Source organism: Bombina bombina, chromosome 6, assembly GCF_027579735.1.
Source record: "Bombina bombina isolate aBomBom1 chromosome 6, aBomBom1.pri, whole genome shotgun sequence".
Classification (NCBI taxonomy): domain Eukaryota; kingdom Metazoa; phylum Chordata; class Amphibia; order Anura; family Bombinatoridae; genus Bombina; species Bombina bombina.
In genome coordinates this window covers 784,542,764-784,564,849 of record NC_069504.1, presented here as the reverse complement: position 1 = coordinate 784,564,849, position 22,086 = coordinate 784,542,764, and the positions used below count along the sequence as shown (strand labels likewise).

The window sequence follows — 22,086 nt, the reverse complement described above, 5'->3', positions numbered from 1 at the left end:
GAAAATAGGCATGCAGCATCCAGACACTGGGGAGTACAGGAGCATTGTGGATTGGTGCAGATTTCCTCAGCCGTTGGTATCAAAGCGATCACAATAAGGCAACAGTGTGCATCCCATCAGTGGCCCCTGGTAAGCACAAGTGCTAAAGCCTTAAATGATATTATCTTTTCTCACCCTAGGAACACCAAAAATTAGTAGTTTCCCTTAAGGAGGGTAGAGAGAAACACAAGGGGTCAAGTCCTACAAAATAAAAAAGTGTGGGAACTCACCAAGACTTTCACTCCCCTCACAATTAATATTGTTTTATATAAATGTATATATACACACTGTAATTATATGTATATAATCTATATGATTTGGTTAATGAAAGCAAATTAAATCCAATGAAGGGTTTTATGGTTGCCTTTGGGCCTGAGACTCCTCCTATGTAACAGAGTCTCACCCACTTAAGGTGCAATAGTCTTATTTCTGCTGAGGGGAAATATATAACCCCAATCAAGCCACACAGAAATGTAAGCACCATGTGTTCCACAGTGTGGGGTGATCACACAGCAGGACCGGTGACAGGCTTGCATTTAGTGTATTGTAGGAAGTGTTACTTGCCTATTACTAGATGATCTCACTATCCCTCTAACCAGACTGTGCTTCAGCTCCTCCCACCAGCAACAGCAGTGTTTACTGAAGCATTTCTGTTCTCTGTCCAGAGGAAACTTAGTTCCTCCTGCAAAAATAGTGCAGGAACTCTGTTCCCATGCGTTCCCGCCCGACTTGACCCCTGGGCCTCACCTTTTTCAAGTAGTATAAGATCCTTCTCCTAAATCCTGATACAAATTTTTTTATTGAGTCCTCGAGATGGGATGGAAGATTAAACATTGATCTGCAGGGTTTGCAAGGTGACCTGGTTCCCCAAATCGTCCATTTTGTCAAGTAGACATCTGCAGCAGCTAAACATTTTGGTTGTACAAATGTTTCGGAACGAATATTCTGAACAATTAGTTTTTTCAAATATTTGTCTGCTGCACTATTTGGTATTCATTTAGTTCAAATAGAAACAAATACTGAATATTCAGGGAACATTTACATTAATTTTCGTTAAATAAATGTAAATGCTGCATTGCTACAGGTGAAAAAGTTCACTTACCTTTAGCGTGTTGGAGAACCGATCTAATTCTGACCCATCTTAACAGAAGCAATGGATCCCAGGGCCTCCATTAAAGGTCCTTCATCTTTAACACAGGCCCTAGGATCTATCATGCTAAGCCTGCTATGAAGTAGGGTTGAGATTAGCACGGCTCTCCAGTGAGCTAGAGGTAAATATTTTGTCAGTATTTCTTTGTTTCCTTTAAACTAGCGCATTCATTCGGATATTCGTTTGTGAAAACAAAATGAATATCCATGTGTTTGTTACAAATTTGCAATCATAACAAAACAAACGCACAAGCCTATTGGCAAGTATTTTAATTAAGCACATTTGGACGCTTTGTTTGCTATTAATATAGGTATCTTTTGTTTCATGTCTATGTGGTAATGGAAATAATTACACACATAGATTCTGGCCATTTGTTAAAAATATTTTTATTCTTTAATCACAGGTTCCATAGGAACAAACAGCTACAATGTTTCTTGCCTACTATAGGTCCTTAGTCATGGACGATTGCGGCTGCACCACACTGACGAATCTCAATGAAGGCCGAAAAAATCACCATACTAAGGGCCTATAGTAGGCCCAAAACATTGTAGCTGTTTGTTCCTATGGACCGATTAATGAAAGAATAAAGGTCTTTTTAACAAGAGGCTGGAATCCTGTACCTGGGGAAGATTTGGCAGTCTGATTCTGTGCCTAACTGCAGAAAAGTGTGCTGTTTTCCACATTGCAGAAAAGTAATGAGAATAATTACCATGTTTATGTATCTGCCTTTATAGATTACCACTAACGATACTGGATTGATTCTCGGTGCCTGTCTATTTAGTGGTTATTTTTACCTTTTAATCAATGTGATTTAACATTTTTTTTCCTAGTTTTTAAGGATACCTATTAAAGGTTAAGTTTTATTACACTTACAATGATGGGAAATTTTGTATCCTATTGTATTTCTAGGAAGTGCTTGTGTATAATATTGGGTTTGGTGTTTAAAAGTGCCCTTTTCTTCTTTTATTTCAATCTTTCTGGTAGCACAGTTTTTGACTCAACTAAAATATTATTTTTTTCCTAACAAAAGGGAAAAATAGTCTTCATGTTTCTGCTATTCCAGGGCCTCCATTTTGTTGAATGACAACAAAGCTGTCTTCAGTGATGCCTGTGAAACAGTGGGCTACATGGAGGGTTAATCCTATTTCTTTCTACTTTTGGAACGCCAGTACAAGCTTATTGGCTAACATTTACCTTCTTAGGGCCAGATTATAAATGGAGCACAAAATATTGCTTTTGCTAAAACGATAATTATGCTCCACTGAGTAATACCAGCGAACGCAAATGTGAGCTGATATTATGAGTTAGGTGCAATGCGAACGCAACCTCGTGTTAGTGCGCTTCCATAGGCTCCAATGGGAGCCTCATTCTCATGCTGTCAGGGAAGGAGGTAAGTCAAGCAGCAATTTTAAATATATATGTATATGAATATATGCATACAGTATATATTTATGAGTTAATATGTGTATTTACACATATTAACACATAAATATACATGTATATAAGCATATACATTTAGATTTATTGAGAACACACAATCCCCATAGACCGCAATGTAAAGGCACTTTTTAGTGCAGTTTTTTTCATCTCACACCCACCACTCTTAAAGGGGTAGTAAACCTAGAAACTAATGTTATATAATTATGCACTATGTGCAGAATTATATAACATTATCTTAGCCACACTTTATTCAACATAATATTGCCGGTTAAATTTGATTAAAAAAAAAGAGGGTTTTTCAGACAGCCGCTCTTGCTCTACTGAGCGGGTCTGGTTTTCCCCCTGAGTGCATCTGGGCAGCTGTCTAGTCACAGCCCGGCCCGACCGCGCCATTACACTCAATGCAGCTTGCTCCTGCTATCAGACAGAGCAGGAGCAAGCTGCATTGAGTGTAATGAGTGTAATGGCGCAATCAGGCTGGGCTGTGACTAGACAGCTGCAGAGATGCGCTCAGGGGGAAAACCAGACCCGCTCAGCAGAGCAAGAGCGGCGGTCTGAAAAAACGTCTTTTTTTTAATCAAATTTCACCGGCAATATTATGTTGAATAAAGTTTGGCTAAGATAATGTTATATAATGCTGCACTACTATTATTTTCTAGGATTACTGCCACTTTAACCCCATACAACTGCTTAGTGCAGTTTTTTATTTTAAATTAAAAATGCTCCTTTATTTTTGATATTGATAACTACACTACACATTTGTAATGGTTGGTTATTTTCAGCGCATCCACAAAAAGGCTAATTTGCCCGCTTGCGGCAAGCGATAAATCAGTGCTCCACTTGTAATCTAACCCTTAAATGGGTAATGCAGGTGATGTAGACCATTCTAAAGCAGGGCAAGACCCTTAATTGGTTCACTTAACCACAGTTTACAATGCTCTAGGATGAGACCCAAATTACAAGTGGAAGCGCAACTGAGAATATTTAGCAAGGCCGATATAAACATTGCTCATATAATATAGTTTTTCTACATATTATACGTGTGCATGTATATATGTGTATGTTTGTGTACAGATATGAGCCCTTCCCAATCAAAACAATACCATATCACTTTAAATGGTTATGTCCTTCACTCAATAAAAGTTTGTTTTTATACAGTATATATATATATATATATATATATATATATATATATATATATATATATATATATATATATATATATATATATATATATATATATATATATAAATTATTTTTTTAAACTAACGAAAGGCAGAGCAGAGTTTTGTAGTGTGCCACATAGAAATCTATCTGGAGATTGACCAGCCACACCTAAATTTGCAGCTGGTCAATCTCCAGGCCACAATCAAGACAACTACAGGCTCAGAATGTCGCGTGTGTAGAGGGGGTGCAGCCCTATAGGCTGTTAACATGAACTTTGTTGCACCAAGGCAGATCTGCAGAGTGAGAGCAGGACCTGTAACTTGCCAGTGTTTTAACAACTGTGGGTCATCATACAGAGGTGAGTTTTATGACACTTGCCAAAGGAGAGTCTCTTACTTATATACTTACTTGTAACTGATTGTAGCAGTCAGTGAAACAAATAGAAGGAAACTTTGGGTGAAACTTGGGGGATAAAATCTGGGCACCAGCGGTTAATTTCAAGAATCCAGGGGAGCCTTGGCACCCTGATTTATCGAGCCCTGGCTTAGTTTATTTAATGCAGTAGAGGAGTTATTACAAAAATGGCCCTAGCTTAGATTATTTAATGCAGTAGATAAGTTATTACAAAAATGGCTCCCACTGAAAACTTATTTCCTTTCACCTTGAAGTGATGATTGTCATAAGGCAATATGGAGAATTATTTCAGATCAGCAAGATGACATGGCAAGTGATGAACAACCAACAATATCAGAGCTCTATCTTATTTTACTCACTTTTTCACTTTATTTCAAAATACACTGCTCAAAGTAACAAACAAATCAACACTTTCCTGTGAACTTTATTTTAATATGGAAAGATTTTAAAATTCCTTGAAAGAAAAAAAATATGAGAATTTTTTTGGAATAAAGGTTACATTTGCTTTGCGTAAAAATTATTTATAAAGATATTTAGTTGAAACCTTTAAAGAAGAAGCCCTAGATGTTCACTGAAGAGCTCTTCGTTATCTAGAGAAATGGCATCATTTTGACAATCCAATATATCAGACTTTAAATGTTTTGAGTCTTAAAAATCAAAAGAAATATCCATCCTTGAAATAAGTAACATAACTTTGGTTGTTTTCACCTTGTTAAAAAGAGCTTTGTGGCAGTCACGGATCTATTAGTCGATTCTAACCCGTATTATGCACATTTTGAGAGGCTTATGATTATGTTGATGGAAAGAGCCCCATACGGTATATTGATGAACAAGCTGAGCATTGCTACTGCATCACCAAAACCGGGAAACCCGAAATCCAAAATGGCGCTCTGAAAAATGTCTGCACCTTAGAAACAATTAACCCGCGACAGGAGTCTGCAGAGCCCAAACCTAACATCTCTGGATCAGAAGAATTAGATACCACTACGGAGCTCCCATCAAACCACATCAACCTACCTGGCAACAACGCCAGCTCCACAGAAAAGCAGTCACATACAAGAGATCCCTGCTCTGACACCATGACACCACCTCCAACGGAACGCAGCAGAAGGCTTTTTCTGAACTCACAAACAGGTCAGAATTTGAAGCCGGGTAAGCTATTGGGGGGGGGCTTGGGGGACACCCCGATCAGCTAAGAACACTGAGTCGCTAAGTCTCCTGTCCTACAACATCCTTCTGAATGGCAAACAGAGTGATATCGTATTAAATCTAGCAGGTCCGGCCAGAGTACACAGCTCTACACAGCTTATACATATGGAGCCGCAGCACTTTTTTACACCAAAGACATTGTTGACCCAAATGAACTGGCTTAATAACCCTCTGCTAAGAGCGCAGCTGACTTTCCGAGAAAGCAGTCTTTATGAGCAGGCAGAAATAGGGGGCTAACATTAAATAAATCTCTCAATTGAGTCACCAGATACTTATATAACTGTGGCAAGTAATCATAGAAAGTTCTACTTTTGTCTGGTTGTGTCATGTGTGGTTCCTATATTATTTAGCTCACAAGTTATCTTTTGTTGCTGTATATTTTCTTTTCTCACCTTGACCATAGCAGAATTATAGACACAGTCTGTATGTAGCGACAATAGACCCTCCAACACAATTGCTTGGTAACCCATCACCTCTTAAATCTCAATACTCCCTTTGTGGCCTGCGGCCGGAGCTGCTGAGGAGAAGATAGCAGAAAGTGCCCACTTGAGGGGATGTTCTTTTTCTTTACAGCTTAAGAACATAGCCATTTAACAGTAGTTACCTCAGCAATGAAGTTTAATGTGTTTTCTTCTTTTTGTATGCTGATGTTTATTGATGATGCCGGTTTAAAGCCACAGGCTTGTATCATTTCATATTTTCAGCTCTTAGGGATAAGAGAAATAGGGGTATATGTATCAAGCTCCGTACGGAGCTTGATGCCCTGTGTTTCTGGCGAGCCTGCAGGCTCACCAGAAACAGCAGTTATGAAGCAGCGGTCACAGCGGTCTCTGAGCAGGCGGACACACATCGCCAGAAATCAACCCGATCGAGTACGATCAGGTTGATTGACACCCCCCTGCTGGCGGCCCATTGGCCGCGAGTCTGCAGGGGGCGGCGTTGCACCAGCAGCTCTTGTGAGCTGCTGGTGCAATGCTGAATACGGCGAGCGTATTGCTCGCCGTATTCAGCGATGTCTGTCGGAACCTGATCCGCTCTGTCGGATCAGGTCCAACAGAAATTGATAACTAGAGGCCATAGAGTTCAATGTGTTGTGTTTATATACATATTTCTTATAATATTAACTGATGGCTCAACTTGGGTCTTTAATTTAACTGTTTCAAAATATTTGGTTTCTATAACCCTTCCATTGTATATTTTATGTTATTATTCCAATGCTATACCAATAAGTTTCCCCACATAATATTTAATACTACTTTCTCTAAGGACCCAAGAGAGGCCCATTTAGATAATTGGGGTAAGAAAAAGGTTTAAAGAACATTGCTCGTACTTTTTAAGTAATGGATTTTACTGATATACTGGGGGCGGGGTTATCCCTGCGCCACATCTTTAGATTTTAGATACAGTACTCTAATCCATGACTGCTCACATTTAAAATGTATTATCTGAGTATTGTGTAAGTATAACTTAGGTTTGGTATTCCTATATACTAACTGCTTTGTAAAAACATTGATGCATACCATGCATATTTGAACCTTACTGTAAAACCTTGTTTTAATCTCAATAAAGCTTTTTGAAAATCTAAAATAAAAAAGGCCTTTGTAGGGCATTGTCCTGAAGCAATCAGCTCTTTTACATACAAAATTACAAAGTACCCCCTAACAGTAAAACCCCCCACCGAACCAACCCCCTAAAATAAAAAACCTAACTTTTAAAAAAACTAAGCCACCCATTGCCCACCCAAAAAAAAAACAACAACCTAACACTAACCCCAAAATATGTACTCACCGTTCCTGAAGTCCTGCGATGAAGGTCTTCATCCATGCAGCTTCATATTCATCCATCACAGGACTATCTTCTATCTTCTTCCTGGAGGTGCGGAGCGGTCTTCCCTGATGCGTGGATCCGGGGCGGTGGTCCTCTTCAGTAGCGACGGTCCTCATCGGCGTGGAGGCTCCTCTTCATGCGATCTCCGCCGCACACTGAAGATTGAATGCAAGGTACCCCTTTTATATTTGGGGTACCTTGCATTCTTATTGGCTGAAATATTGAAATCAGTGTGCCCTTATAGTTTTCTACGTAGCTGCCATTTCCTTTTGCACCAGGGCCTGATTCTTGGGCCGCAACACCGCAAATGGGGCACCGTGGATGTTCCCTCTTCCAAATGTTTCTGATAGCTGCAGCTACAATTATTGCTGGTGATGCAGTCCAATCAGCTGCACAGGCGTTCTCACATTGCTCCATAAGAGGTGCTGGTTGTAAGTACCCTAGTGCTCCTTTATAGCTCTGCTTATGGAGCATAAATAAAAGTGATTGAGATACCAGACCTACATCACTGGCTGAGGAAGCATTAGTGAGTCCATAAGACTCTGTTTAACAAGGGTTAAAATGATGGAATACTTCAGATAATTAAATTCCATATATGTAATCTTTGCCATTAAAGGAAAAGTTAACTACACTATATCACTCCGCATCCTCTTAAATATCTTCTAAATTTATGTGGACCTTCATTCATCATTTTTTGGGTTCCTACTTATTAAACTTTAAATCCTACCTTTGACACTGATAACTTCTGATGCCGTAACTCTGCCTGGCCCAAAAAAAAAAATTTTTTTTGAATGACAAATCTCATCTCATTCTATCATTTCTGATTGATCCCCCACTGGCGTCCCAACTGACTCGCTCTACGCCTACCAATCTAAATGCGCATGCGTGTCTCACTGAAATCTAGACCTGTCTAGATGCATACTCACGAGGCACGCATGTGCATTTTCTACTTGTTATCCATTTCCGTCCTGGCAGCATAAAGCAGCGTACATTATAGCGTATAGTAAGTATATTATTAATTTAAAGGCACAGGAAACGATAACAGGATCGCTGTAACAATTCAATAGAATGAATTGAAAGATTAATTGAATCGATATGTATCACTGCGGGTGTTTCTCGACGCATGGGCAATATAATGCATAACAGGAACGCGCACGGAGGTATGCGCAAGAGAGGGTGGGACCGCTCTTACATGCAAAGGAGTACAACCAGGAAATGAGCGGGTGGGTGCAGGAAGCACTTAGAATGGGATGGGAATTATTATATAAATATGTTAAAATATATATATATATTTTTTTTTTTTAAAGTTAGCGACTAAGTTGATCGACATAAAATTAGTCAATGTCATTGATATTAAGTCTAAAAATTTACTTTCACTTTAAAAAGGTAAATCTGTACCTTTTTTTTTTTTTTTTAATCCATGCCTATAATAATTCTTCTATTACAATGTTATGCTGGCCCACTGAGATGAACTCTTTTTTAATGACAATTTCAATGAACATCCAATCAGTGTGTGTGTCATATGACACTCTTGAAGCCCTTTGAAAGCTCTTAAGAAGCCTACGTATAGAATAGATGGAACTTCTCTCTATATCAAAGCCCAGTCAAAAGCGGAAATGAGGGGGGGGGGGTGGAGGAACAGAAGATACCAAGTTGGATTATACCAAGTAGGATTATAAATCTTTTATTATAATATATATATATATATATATATATATATATATATATATATATATATATATATACAGGGAGTGCAGAATTATTAGGCAAATGAGTATTTTGACCACATCATCCTCTTTATGCATTTTGTCTTACTCCAAGCTGTATAGGCTCGAAAGCCTACTACCAATTAAGCATATTAGGTGATGTGCATCTCTGTAATGAGAAGGGGTGTGGTCTAATGACATCAACACCCTATATCAGGTGTGCATAATTATTAGGCAACTTCCTTTCCTTTGGCAAAATGGGTCAAAAGAAGGACTTGACAGGCTCAGAAAAGTCAAAAATAGTGAGATATCTTGCAGAGGGATGCAGCACTCTTAAAATTGCAAAGCTTCTGAAGCGTGATCATCGAACAATCAAGCGTTTCATTCAAAATAGTCAACAGGGTCGCAAGAAGCGTGTGGAAAAACCAAGGCGCAAAATAACTGCCCATGAACTGAGAAAAGTCAAGCGTGCAGCTGCCAAGATGCCACTTGCCACCAGTTTGGCCATATTTCAGAGCTGCAACATCAATGGAGTGCCCAAAAGCACAAGGTGTGCAATACTCAGAGACATGGCCAAGGTAAGAAAGGCTGAAAGACAACCACCACTGAACAAGACACACAAGCTGAAACGTCAAGACTGGGCCAAGAAATATCTCAAGACTGATTTTTCTAAGGTTTTATGGACTGATGAAATGAGAGTGAGTCTTGATGGGCCAGATGGATGGGCCCGTGGCTGGATTGGTAAAGGGCAGAGAGCTCCAGTCCGACTCAGACGCCAGCAAGGTGGAGGTGGAGTACTGGTTTGGGCTGGTATCATCAAAGATGAGCTTGTGGGGCCTTTTCGGGTTGAGGATGGAGTCAAGCTCAACTCCCAGTCCTACTGCCAGTTTCTGGAAGACACCTTCTTCAAGCAGTGGTACAGGAAGAAGTCTGCATCCTTCAAGAAAAACATGATTTTCATGCAGGACAATGCTCCATCACACGCGTCCAAGTACTCCACAGCGTGGCTAGCAAGAAAGGGTATAAAAGAAGAAAATCTAATGACATGGCCTCCTTGTTCACCTGATCTGAACCCCATTGAGAACCTGTGGTCCATCATCAAATGTGAGATTTACAAGGAGGGAAAACAGTACACCTCTCTGAACAGTGTCTGGGAGGCTGTGGTTGCTGCTGCACGCAATGTTGATGGTGAACAGATCAAAACACTGACAGAATCCATGGATGGCAGGCTTTTGAGTGTCCTTGCAAAGAAAGGTGGCTATATTGGTCACTGATTTGTTTTTGTTTTGTTTTTGAATGTCAGAAATGTATATTTGTGAATGTTGAGATGTTATATTGGTTTCACTGGTAAAAATAAATAATTGAAATGGGTATATATTTGTTTTTTGTTAAGTTGCCTAATAATTATGCACAGCAATAGTCACCTGCACACACAGATATCCCCCTAAAATAGCTATAACTAAAAACAAACTAAAAACTACTTCCAAAAGTATTCAGCTTTGATATTAATTAGTTTTTTGGGTTCATTGAGAACATGGTTGTTGTTCAATAATAAAATTAATCCTCAAAAATACAACTTGCCTAATAATTCTGCACTCCCTGTATATATATATATATAAAAGTCCTCCAAAAAGAGATAAGCACAGTCTTACAATACCACAACAGCCAGGGTGCACTTCAAATAAAGTATGTATGTTCCTCGTTTGAAAGAAGGCACTCACTGGTCTTAGAAAAAACAATTTTTTATTTTTCAATTCATCCAATAAATGTCAAAAGCAAGTTCATCCATTATATATATATATACTTTTTTATTATTCGGTTTTGCTTGTACGCTACTATATAGGTATATATTTATTTATTTATTTTTTAATCAGAATTTTTTATTGAGGTTTTTTATAAATAATAGCATAACTGAAAGTTGTATATTTTACAATGACAGCAACCATATCAGTACAGTCATGGACAGTCATGGATATAAACTTTTGGTGTTACAGGAAACTAAATCTCACTATATACGAAAGAAAGGATGACATAATCGTCAACAATGAAATCAGATCATATAATAATAAAACCTAATTTTTTATCCCTTTAGATAGGATCTGGCGTACCTTATGTCTCCATTTACTAGGGAGGCTGCATGTAATCTTCTTCTCCCAATTCAGTGGAGTGGACTGGTGTGCTGAAGTGTCCAGCGTATCTTTGGGCTTAGTAGTATATATGGTTGCAGACTGCACCATGCTATCCATGTGGCCCTCTTCCTTTGCATAGAAAGTACTCACATCTTGATCCCGGAAATCGGCCGCCTCTCCTGGATTGATAATCTGGTGAGGAGAGACTACGTAGGCACAAGTACATAATAGTGATGACTGCATGTCCCTTCTCTGCAAGCTCTCTAAGGGTAGACTGGTGTTCGACATCTGATCTAGCGCAGTGCTCATCCAGATGCATTGAGCGATCTCTGGTTTAAGCTCCATCGGCTGTCTGGTAGGCGATGAAGCGACCTGTGACCACATGTTGCCGCTCGTTTCCGCGGCCACCTCCCTGGTCTCACTCTGTGTTGCGGGTCTGTCCATTTGCTTTCAGATTGTATGAGCAGTCCTACATCTTGTCACAAAACTTGTTCTCAAATTCATTCAGGAGGGCCTGGATCGCAATATAGATCTCCCCCATAGTTGACAGGTATGTAATTCCTAGCTAATTTGTAAACTCTGGATTGATGTTGATAGAGCAGTGTTAGCTCTCACCTTACCCTGTTGCCGGGGGGGGAGGGCATTTGGGGCCTTCCCAAACGTGGCCACCGCAGGTCCCAACGGTCCAGATCTCCTCATTTATTATATTCAAGAATTAGCATAAACTCTGGTTGTAGTGTTGAGGTTTAATATTTTGTGCTTATCAGCTTTAGATGGCAAGAGACAAGGCCAATATTTGGTGGCTTATCAGTATATCTGCTTGCCGAAGTGAAAGATGCTGCCAGCCATGACTGCTACCTGGACACACCCCACACTACTATATTTTTAATTGCAACATTTTTAAAGTCTGAAATTTACCATCACTTTAAGGTTACCCTCCAAAATTACCTCCCTGCCATAGAGTACCTCATACTTCTGAGGGTGTCATACCTGTAGTATGTCATCTTTTCACAACCTCCTCTAGCTCCACAGCTTCATAGTTTACTAATAATCACAGATTTAAACTACTCTATACCAGCTTACCTGTAATGTATGCCACACAGAAAGATATATGTGTCTACTGAAAGAGATTGCAGAAGTCTAGTATAAGTTGTCAGAGAACTGTGTGAATATAATGCGAACTTCATCTGGTTGAAACTACATGACATCACGTTATCTTCTTTGAAAATCCTTGCTAATTTTACAACAGCGCCTGTCTGATATATGAAAGAAGCAATGAAGCTAAAAGGTCTTCCTAATACATCTCTTCTTACAACACTGTGTTACATACAATCATACTATAAGATATAACTATAGCTAACTACAACAAATATGGCCTCAAAAAGAACTCCAAGTCTGAGAGACTCAACAAACCGCTGAGTTTCACTGGAGCCAAACTTAATACATACTAAGTTTTAGAAGCCTCTGATTTGCAATCTGCATCTGTACATTAGAAAGACTCAGAAAGGGCCAAGTCACCAACAGCTGAGGATAATAGCCCTATCGCCAGAGCCGACCTCCTCTTTTTACCTACTAAAACAGATTTTGCCACCTACTTATAACAGGTTGGCCAAATGATAAAAGAAGGCTTTTCTGAAGTGAAAAGAGGTGTAACAGCCTTGATAACAGAGTTGTACAACTCAAAGAAGGCACAGAAGAATTTTCAACCACATCTGAGGCCCTATCACAACAAATAAAACAACAAAACACCACTATTTTACAGCTCCAATCCCAAGTGAAGGACTTAGATAATAGAGGGAAGCAATAAAACCTCAGGATAAGGGGTGTCCCCTAGTCAGTACTCCCTTATTGCTTAAGTGAAATGAACTCAATTATTTCTTAGATGTTAAATTATATTGGGACCAATCCCTCCGTTAGCTATATAACCATATATAGTATTGTGAGTTTGTTTCACCATTGGTTATTAAAGGGACATAATACTCATATGCTAAATCGCTTGAAAGTGATGCTGCATAACTGTTAAAAGCTGACATAATAATATCACCTGAACATCTCTTTGTAAAAAAGGAAGATATTTTGCCTCAAAATTTCTTCAGCTCACCAGAGTAAGTGCCTCTGTCAAGCTCTGTCAAGCTGCAAGTTGGGGGAAAAAGCAGCAGCCAATCAGCATCAGAAGTGCTGAGGTCATGCATTGCTTTTTTTGTGATCTCATGAGATTTCACTAAAATCTTGTGAGATTTCATAGTAAACTTCCTTAAACTGAATAGGAAAATAACATGACGGTGCCTGTACATGCCAGATACACACTCCCTTGCAAGTCCTGGAACTAGCATCTTGATTGGCAGCTTAAAGTCTCTTTACAGTGGGCTGTGAATACTTAGGAAATTTTGAGGTAAATACTTTCTTTTTTACATAGAGATGTTCAGGTGATATTTAGTAAGTCAGAGTATTACAGATATGCTGCATCACTTTCAAGTGCTTCAACATTTGGGTATCATGTACCTTTAAGTAATTTTCTCTTTACACTTTTCAAATGAATGTCAAGGACATTGCTTTTCTCCAACAATTTTGTATCTGGAATCTGCCATCACAAGTATGTATACAAACTGCTTTATTGCTAATTTTTTTTGTATCCCTTGATTTCCAATAAAAACAAAAAATAAATTAAAAAAAAGTACAAAAAATAAAAACTAACTGTAAATGTTTTGTCAACTGCTATAAACAATCACTGTGTAGTTGGTTCAATTTGCAACATACTTAGGATACAGAATCTGATTTACAGCTTCTCTAGGGAGTGTCGGTCAAGTACAATTTTTACAGCAAAAGCAATAAAAAGAAAAAATGAAAATATATTACAATGTTGTCTCACATGTATCTATTCCTTATAAGGGGTTTTGAGTTGAATGTCTCTTTAATTTATTGTTTTTCTAAATGCAATCATTACATAACGCACAACAAAGTAATTAGTTGGTATTACAAGGAAAAAAATTTTTTTTTACATTATGATTTTATTAATAAAAAGTTCCATTATAGGTTTTTTATCTTTTACATAACACTGTATAGTAGTTTTACCATCGCATGGTAGAAAAGATCAAAACACTAACACTTAGGAAAGGGAAATACCAGAGGTCCTAAAAATTATTCCTAAACCATTAACCTTTGACTTGAGGAAATTATATTAATGCTAAACTTTATATTCTGGCCAACAGTTCATGCTGGCTATTAAACCTATAGGGATTTATACATTAAATTCTAAACCCTTTCATGAGTGCACAGATGTTTTTGCAATATACATAAACAGTATATTAGCAAAGTAATGGTTATTCTTTTTAAAGCTTTGAAGGGTTATATTTTCTCATTAAGGGCCACAATCTCAAAGGAAAAAACAATGGGGAGTTACTCAAATTTTTAGTTTACATTTTTTTTTTCTTTCTAGGGAAAACTACAAAATGTTAAACAAGTATTTGTTTTGTAAGTCTTTTTTTTTTTTTTTTTCTAAACCAACTTTATTAGTAAAACTTTTGTTACAACTTTTGGAGTCGCAGCTCCACGATTTATAGTTTACAGATGTTGGTTGATTTTCGCAAATGAAATAGTTGCAATAATATAAACATTGACCCAAGCTAGTGTTAGCTCTTCTTTCTTGAGATAACAGTCTATGGGCTCCATGTACTAAGCAGTCAGCGAGCTACCCGCAACAAATCTCGCGTCAAAACTCGCAAACTGATATGTACAAAGTCGTCAACTATGTTCAAACTCGCATCTTTAAAATTGCGAGCGTACTTATCCGCCAAACCTCGCTACGTCTCCATTTTTCACTGTAATTAGACACATTTGACCACCAACTCGCCAAAAACGAATGTACTAAAAAATCTATTTGTCCGCTCGCTACAATTTCCGCTCCCACCTCGTTATTTTTGCCTCGCCACCTTTTAGGTGGCGGGCAAGGTACAAAACAATAGGAAAGTCAATCTAGACGCCAGTCTAGACATATATAAAAGGCAGTAATATCAGCATTGTACAGCATAACTGGCGTCTAATTTGTCTCTCATTTCCATGAACATAAATTGCGCCAAATTTGTCGACTGTAATTAAAGAGTAATCTATATTTTAAATTTGTATTGTATAGTTGTCAATCTTTATAATTATTTTTATATTAATATTTATATATTATCAGATCCAGATTGTAAATAAGTATTACAAAAATATTTGTTATCACTCTGTTATCTGTTATCGCTCTGTTAACACTCTTCAAAAAATTTTGAACAATAATAAAGTTGTTTAGATAAGTTGAACTTTTATAGGAGCAAAATTCTATTCCCGCGACTACTATGATGTTCGTGACACCTTGCATGTCACGTGTTAATAATTGGCCAGACAATTCAACTGAAAGTTAAGTACATCAGCTTAGTCGCGGCGAGCGAGGCGTCAAATTTATCAATAATCCGCCACTGCTCGCGGCGGGCTAGACTTGTCTATTTATTGGGGGATTATTAGTACATAGTGACAGTGGACACCATTTCGCCCGCGGCGAGTAACGGCGAGTTTATCCGCGTCTAAAATGACGGATGAATTGACGGCTTAGTACATGGAGCCCTATAAGTGGAGGATGATGGTATTTCGTGGTTGGTTTCTCTGGGGGGTCATGACATATGGAATGTCTTGCAACATTTTTCATCATAAACAACAGAAAAATAAGAAAGAAAAATTTATAAAAGAAAACAACAACAAAAATAAGGGAAAAGGAATAAGAATGAATTAGCAAAACTCAGAAGGCATTAAGCCCGTTGTTCCCACTGCCTATTTGGTACTTATTACATGACCTAGGCATTACTAAAAAAGGTTGATTTATGGTCTGATTTAATATCTTTAATATAATTATCCCCCTAAGCATGAAATTTCTGCGTATATATATATCCATTTTATTATTTTTCAGGTAGTGGAATTCCTCCAACTCTATAAGTTATGTGACTTTTTTTAGCCCACATAATTAAAGATGGGGCTTCTTTATGTCTTCAATTTTTGGCTACTAGATATTTTACCCCGTTATTCATGGTACAAAACGATTTAAGGTGGGGTTTGTGTTTGATTTTAGGGGTTTTCTTTAGTAGCCATATTAATGGGTCTAATGGAAATTGTATTTCGAGAATTGATTTGATTTCTGTAATTACTGACCTCCATAAGTTTTGTATGGAGTTACACCACCACCACATATGGGCCCGATTACTATTAACATGGCCGCAGCGCCAGCACTGTTTTGTAAGTCTTAGGGGCCGATTTATCAAGCTATGTATGGAGCTTGATGCCCCTTTAAGGCTTGCCGGAAACAGAAGTTATGAAGCAGTGGTCTAAAGACCACTGCACTATAATTTGTCCGCCTGCTCTGAGGCCGCGGACAGAAATCAACCCAATCCAATACGATCGGGTTGATTGACACCTCCTGCTAGCGGCCAATCGATTGGCCACGAATCTGCAGGGGCGGCATTCTTGTGAATTGCTGGTGCAATGATAAATGCTGACAGGGTATTTATCGATGTGCAGCGGACATGATACGCTACATCGTGTCAGGTTTGTGGGAGGATGTTATATATCTATAGATAAAGCTATATAGCGGTATATATAGTGGATATAAAATCTAATATTGGATAGGTGATAAGTGCTGTGTACGTACCAGTATTGGAAATATATATATATAGTGAATAAAAGATAAAGGAAGCGAAGAAAGTACAAATATGGGTACAATTTATTAAAATAGGGTTAAAACAATATATCAAATATGTGACAATTAAAACATCTGTATCTAAAAGTACAGGGACGTCTCCCTTATTCGTTACTGTTTAGTAACAGTTGATAAAAGAGATCAAATGGCAGTGTAAAGTACTTGCGTTTTAAATTGCTGTTAGCAACTGTGAGATGAAAATGTATCTCCTTAGGTGTTCAGTAGAGATGCGAAGTAACAGTCGGGTAGCGACCGCGTTGTATGCGGTTTGGCGTTACCAGATGGTGTTGATTTGCGCCTTTTTTGTAACCGGTGTGACGTCACTAAAGCCGGTTGCGTGCAGCGTTTCTGTGGTAGCCCCTATTCCGCAAAGATTGTGGAAGTCTTGGGGGAGTAAACTGTGGAACTTGGCGGTCAAAATAAATGACTTGATGGTTAAAAGCAATTTAGGGATGAAATGATCCTCAAATTGTGCAGGCTGTGCGGTCGCGATGTAGCAACTAAAAGTGCGGTTTGTTCCCTTTGGTTGCTAGTAGCAACTGGTGGATCCTTTTAATGTTGAAAACTTGGCGGTCGTTGAAAAACGACTATTAAGGCAGGTGTGTCTTTGCGGTCGTTTATCAAAAAATGACTAAACGACTAAAAAGTCTTAGAATGGCTTGGCGGTCACTTTATAGTGACTGGGAGATCTTTGCGGTCGTTAGTAACGACTCTGATGTTCCTATATAAATGTGACCAGGCACAAGAACATAGGGTAAACGTCCTCCAAATGTGTAAAAGGATCCACCAGTTGCTACTAGCAACCAAAGGGAACAAACCACACTTTTAGTCGCTACATCGCGACCGCACAGCCAATCAGCAAGCGCAACCCAGGATGCTGAATCAAAAATGGGACTCCTGCTTTTTAAAATAAAGATAGAAAGAAAATGAAGAAAAATTGATAATAGGAGTAAATTAGAAAGTTGCTTAAAATTGCCTGCTCTATCTGAATCATGATTATTTTTTTTTGTTTAGTGTCCCTTTAATTGACTCTCAAATGGACATACAACTGTAAACATAAATTTCTATAGTCCTTTAGAACATATTGTTTTAAAGAAATTTCCCTTTTCCACTTTTTGTTTAACCCCTGCAAAGTGGTTAAAAAAGGTTAAAGGGGGGGCAGGGCTACCTGCCGACTCGAGCAGTCGCACATAACCAGAGCTCTGTAGAAAAAAAGATGAAAAAGTGTTTAAAATAATAAAGAAGGAGTCAAGATTTTAGCTGATTGTGGCTACCAAAACAAGAAGCAAGGCAGTATGGTTCGTTGGCAAGAAGAGGCTCGCAATCGACTAATAAAAAACTTTTTTTTCCCTACACATTGTCTACCACTGCATGCAGAAAGAGAGCGGCCATCTTCGGCCCACATGGCGCTTTGAATAAGCTATGCAGATACTGAGTGTCAAAGTGAAGTGGAGCCGTGGTGCCTAGTCTGTTACAGGGCTTAGCTTCGGGATGCCGCGAGAAAAGTGCTTTGCTCCCTAACAAGTGGAAACATTAGTGACTTATCGTCAAAAGCATCCGTTACAACATCCTTTTGGAAATGGAGATTTGCATAGCCGTGCAGAATCTCTTGAAGGAGCAGGAGCTAATGATGGCTGCCAGCTGCGATCGGCTCCAAATTCTTATGAAATCGGTGAATACAAAAAAAGCTGCTCCTGAAAATTTCCTATACGAGGAAACTGACACTGTGGAGCTGCCGCGGCATAATTTGGAGATGGGTGAGCGGTTCCACACAACGGGGGTCTCGGTTTCTCCGCTATTAGAAAAATGCATATCTCTGGAGCGCTGGAATCTGTCCGGGGGACTGATTGGACAGTTGGACATGTTTGATCAGAATGGGACACTGGTAATTTCACAAGGCTCAGGATTAAAGACAGAGACACTTTAAGTTGGTCTCATAGACCATGTCCCATCTCTCCATCTACCAAATGCCCCTGGATTAAGTGCTTCCCTTACCTGAGATTGTTTGGTAGTGGGGATGTTGTCAGATTATCTAAACACTTGGGCCCCTATTTATCAAGGTCTGTTGGATCTGATCCGACAGTGCGGATCAGGTCCGACAGACCTCGCTGAATACGTCGAGCAATACGCTCGCCGTATTCAGCATTGCACCAGCAGCTCACAAGAGCTGCTGGTGCAACGCCGCCCCCTGCAGACTCGCGGCCAATAGGCTGCCAGCAGGGGGGTGTCAATCAACCCGATCGTACTCGATCGGGTTGAATTGCGGAGATGTCTGTCCGCCTGCTCAGAGCAGGCGGACAGGTTATGGAGCAGCGGTCTTTGTGAATGCTGCTTCAAAACTTGTGTTTCTGGCAAGCCTGCAGGCTCGCCAGAAACACGGGGCATCAAACTCCATACGGAGCTTGATAAATATGCCCCTTGCAATCAACAGGTGGATACTCCAGGGTTGCTTAAACTACACAATGTGGACTATTGGGCACGGAGGATGCCTGTCACTTTGCTTGACCTACAGCGGAACTGTCCCCATAGATCTGGTGTAGGGTAAATGCGCTTTTAGTGATGTGCCCTACTATTGAGCGCTATAATCACACAATCTAATGACGGCCTGACAGCCTGAAATACTTGCTCTGTGACCTATGGAAGTGGTTTGTTTGTTTGCCTGTTTTTATTTTAGTCATTATCGGCTCCTCGTTACAAATACAAGCCTTATTTTTCTGCTGTTTGCCATTCTGGTGGCCCGCAATTTTCTTATCACAGCAATCACTTACAGTCTGGTTACTTTATTTTTCACTGTAGTGCTTGGGAAGCTGTGCAGGGCAGGGGTAGACTTTTATCTTGTAATATTATGCTATTCTAGAAATTATGCTTGTACATTCTCTTAGATATGTTTTACTTAGAGCTGCCGCTATCCGATAAGCAGACAGAGTACCTGTTTAAATATGCACCTCGTATTCAGTATTGCATCCTGTGTGTTATAGATGAAGGTTAGGGGGTAAATTAATAGTGTTTTGTTTCTTAATGTATAACACTCTCTGGTATGCCACAAAGCTGCTCTTCTGCTGTCAGCGGCAGGGACAGCGGATATCAGTGGTCTTATTTATTATAGCACCTGTTAATGAGAGCGGAGTTATAGGTATGTGTTGTGCCCTTCGAACCGTCCTGTACATTGCAACACTGGGGGCTCCAGACTGTAGAGAAGTTTGACAGGCGATCAAGATTAGGATTAGGGCTGCAACAACTAATCGGTAAGATTGATCATAAAAATAGTTGTCAAAGACTCTCATTATCAATTAGGTGGTCAGCGATTAGTTGGTTAATTGCACAGCATCAGCTGCTTCAATCCGATGAACTCCTGCACATGGTATTGTGCAAACATTTTTATTTATTTATTTATTTATTTTCTATCCGATTAATCGGATGATTATTGTCTGATTAATTGGATAGAAAAAAGATTAAAAAAATAAATAAATTCAATTTTTTTTGCACAATCTTAGTTGCAGTAGATTATCAGATTAAAGCAGCTGGTGATGTGCAACTGACCAACTAATCGCTGACCACCTAATTGATAATGAGATTCTTTGACAACTATTTTTATGATCAAATTTACCGATTAGTTGTTGCAGCCCTAATTAAGATGTTTAATCCCTATAGACATTGTATTGACTCCTGCCTCTGCGGGACTTACTAGTACTCTTTGTGACCGAGGCCTACTCAGCCATTCAAATATCCTACATATGTTGTGCAAACACAGCCGCACATATAGATCTCTCAAGTAATTTTGAGTTGCAGTATATCCCAGATAAGGCATAAATGTCATTCTTTAGGTAATTATCAGTGCCACAGTCACTTTGAAGCTTAGTTTGGGAGTCCCCTCTGACTACAATAGTTTCCCTATTCTAGAACTATATTTATGCAGAAAATGGACATGGAATGACTGGTTCATCTCTGTCTTTTTGATTATTTATAGAAACACTGCTTGTCCCGCTAAACAACTAACAGATAGAAACACATTGGTTCTAAGGTATTGCCACTCGTCCTGTTTAGGCAAATAACAGACAAAACTATATTGGGTTTTGCTGTATGTGTTTCTCGCATGTGAACTTATTGACTTAGTTTGATATAATTCTGACCCTGGACTTCCTTATGCTGCCCATAGGTAATAATGGTTTTCAGTATTTCTAGAAACCCTGAAGTGACCTATGGAATCTAAATATTCCCACTTATGAGAGTGTTATCAATAGTAGTTAGCAGTTGATACAGGTAGCATAGGTTACATAATCTTTGATACTCAGATTTAAACGGGCAGGGCATTATACATCTTATCCTATATGCATAGAATAATCTCCCTATTTTAGAAATATAGTTCTGCAAAAAATGGACATGGAATGACTGGCTCAATAATCTTTGATACTCAGATTTAAACTGGCAGGGCATTATACATCTCTTCTTATATGCAACACAACAAAAGCTGGGGGTAGGGTAAAGGGCTTTCCCTATTATTCATCCTTTAAATGAGCTGACTTAGAATGTGCCATTTAGTTGGCTCTCATGCGTAGTTTAGCTTAAAATGTCTCTTTATTTATTATATCGCGGCATACGCTGGGAAAGACCCTCCCCTATATAATTTAACAAATGAGTTAGCAAAGCTTGCCAGATTTTAATGATCTAGAAAGGGTGACGTCTATAGTAACATCGAGATATTGCCCTTCTAGGTACCCCCCACACCCTTACTTGGGCCTATTGTGGTTAGTGGTAATTAAAACCCTCCGCAATCCCAGGCAGAGTTAGGAAGTCTCTGCCCTATCTTGAGTGTTAACTGTTCTGGTTCGCTCGGGACAAAACTAGTTTTTAACTGTTGCTATTATAGAAGATAATTATAGGTTGAAGAAGGACCTAAGTTTTTGTCTTTATATATAACCTCCTATGCTCTGTAAGTAGCTACCTAAGGCCCAGGAGAGGCCTTTATATAGTTAGCAGATCAGAATAAAGAACATTTTATTTAATCCCTCGCACTGTGTACAGGGGCAACGTGAGGTCCAAAAGTGGACTACGCTATCTTAGAGGGCAAAACATGAGGTCTGTGAGTTTGCACCTAATATCTTAATTATCTTATCTATTTTGAATGTTGGGTTGACATACTGTATGTATTTTTTTTAATAGATGTTTTATCCCCAATTTCTTTGTAGTTATATGTGCTATATTGTGTAAAGCTGAAGGAGCCTACACTGGTGCAGCTATACAAACCTCCTGAGATCCCTCATATAGGAGGGAGGTTAGAATATTTAA

At 39.0% G+C, this 22,086-nt stretch overlaps 1 protein-coding gene across 1 annotated transcript in view; it reads left to right on the top strand.

Moving 5' to 3' along the window:
* LOC128664610 (aspartate aminotransferase, cytoplasmic-like) overlaps positions 1-22,086 on the top strand; it is a 231,497-nt gene that overhangs the window by 24,756 nt on the left and 184,655 nt on the right. The window contains exons 3-4 of the mRNA XM_053719426.1: positions 9-139; positions 18,554-18,557. Coding sequence (XP_053575401.1) covers positions 9-139; positions 18,554-18,557 — 135 coding nt within the window. The remainder of the gene's footprint in view (positions 1-8; positions 140-18,553; positions 18,558-22,086) is intronic.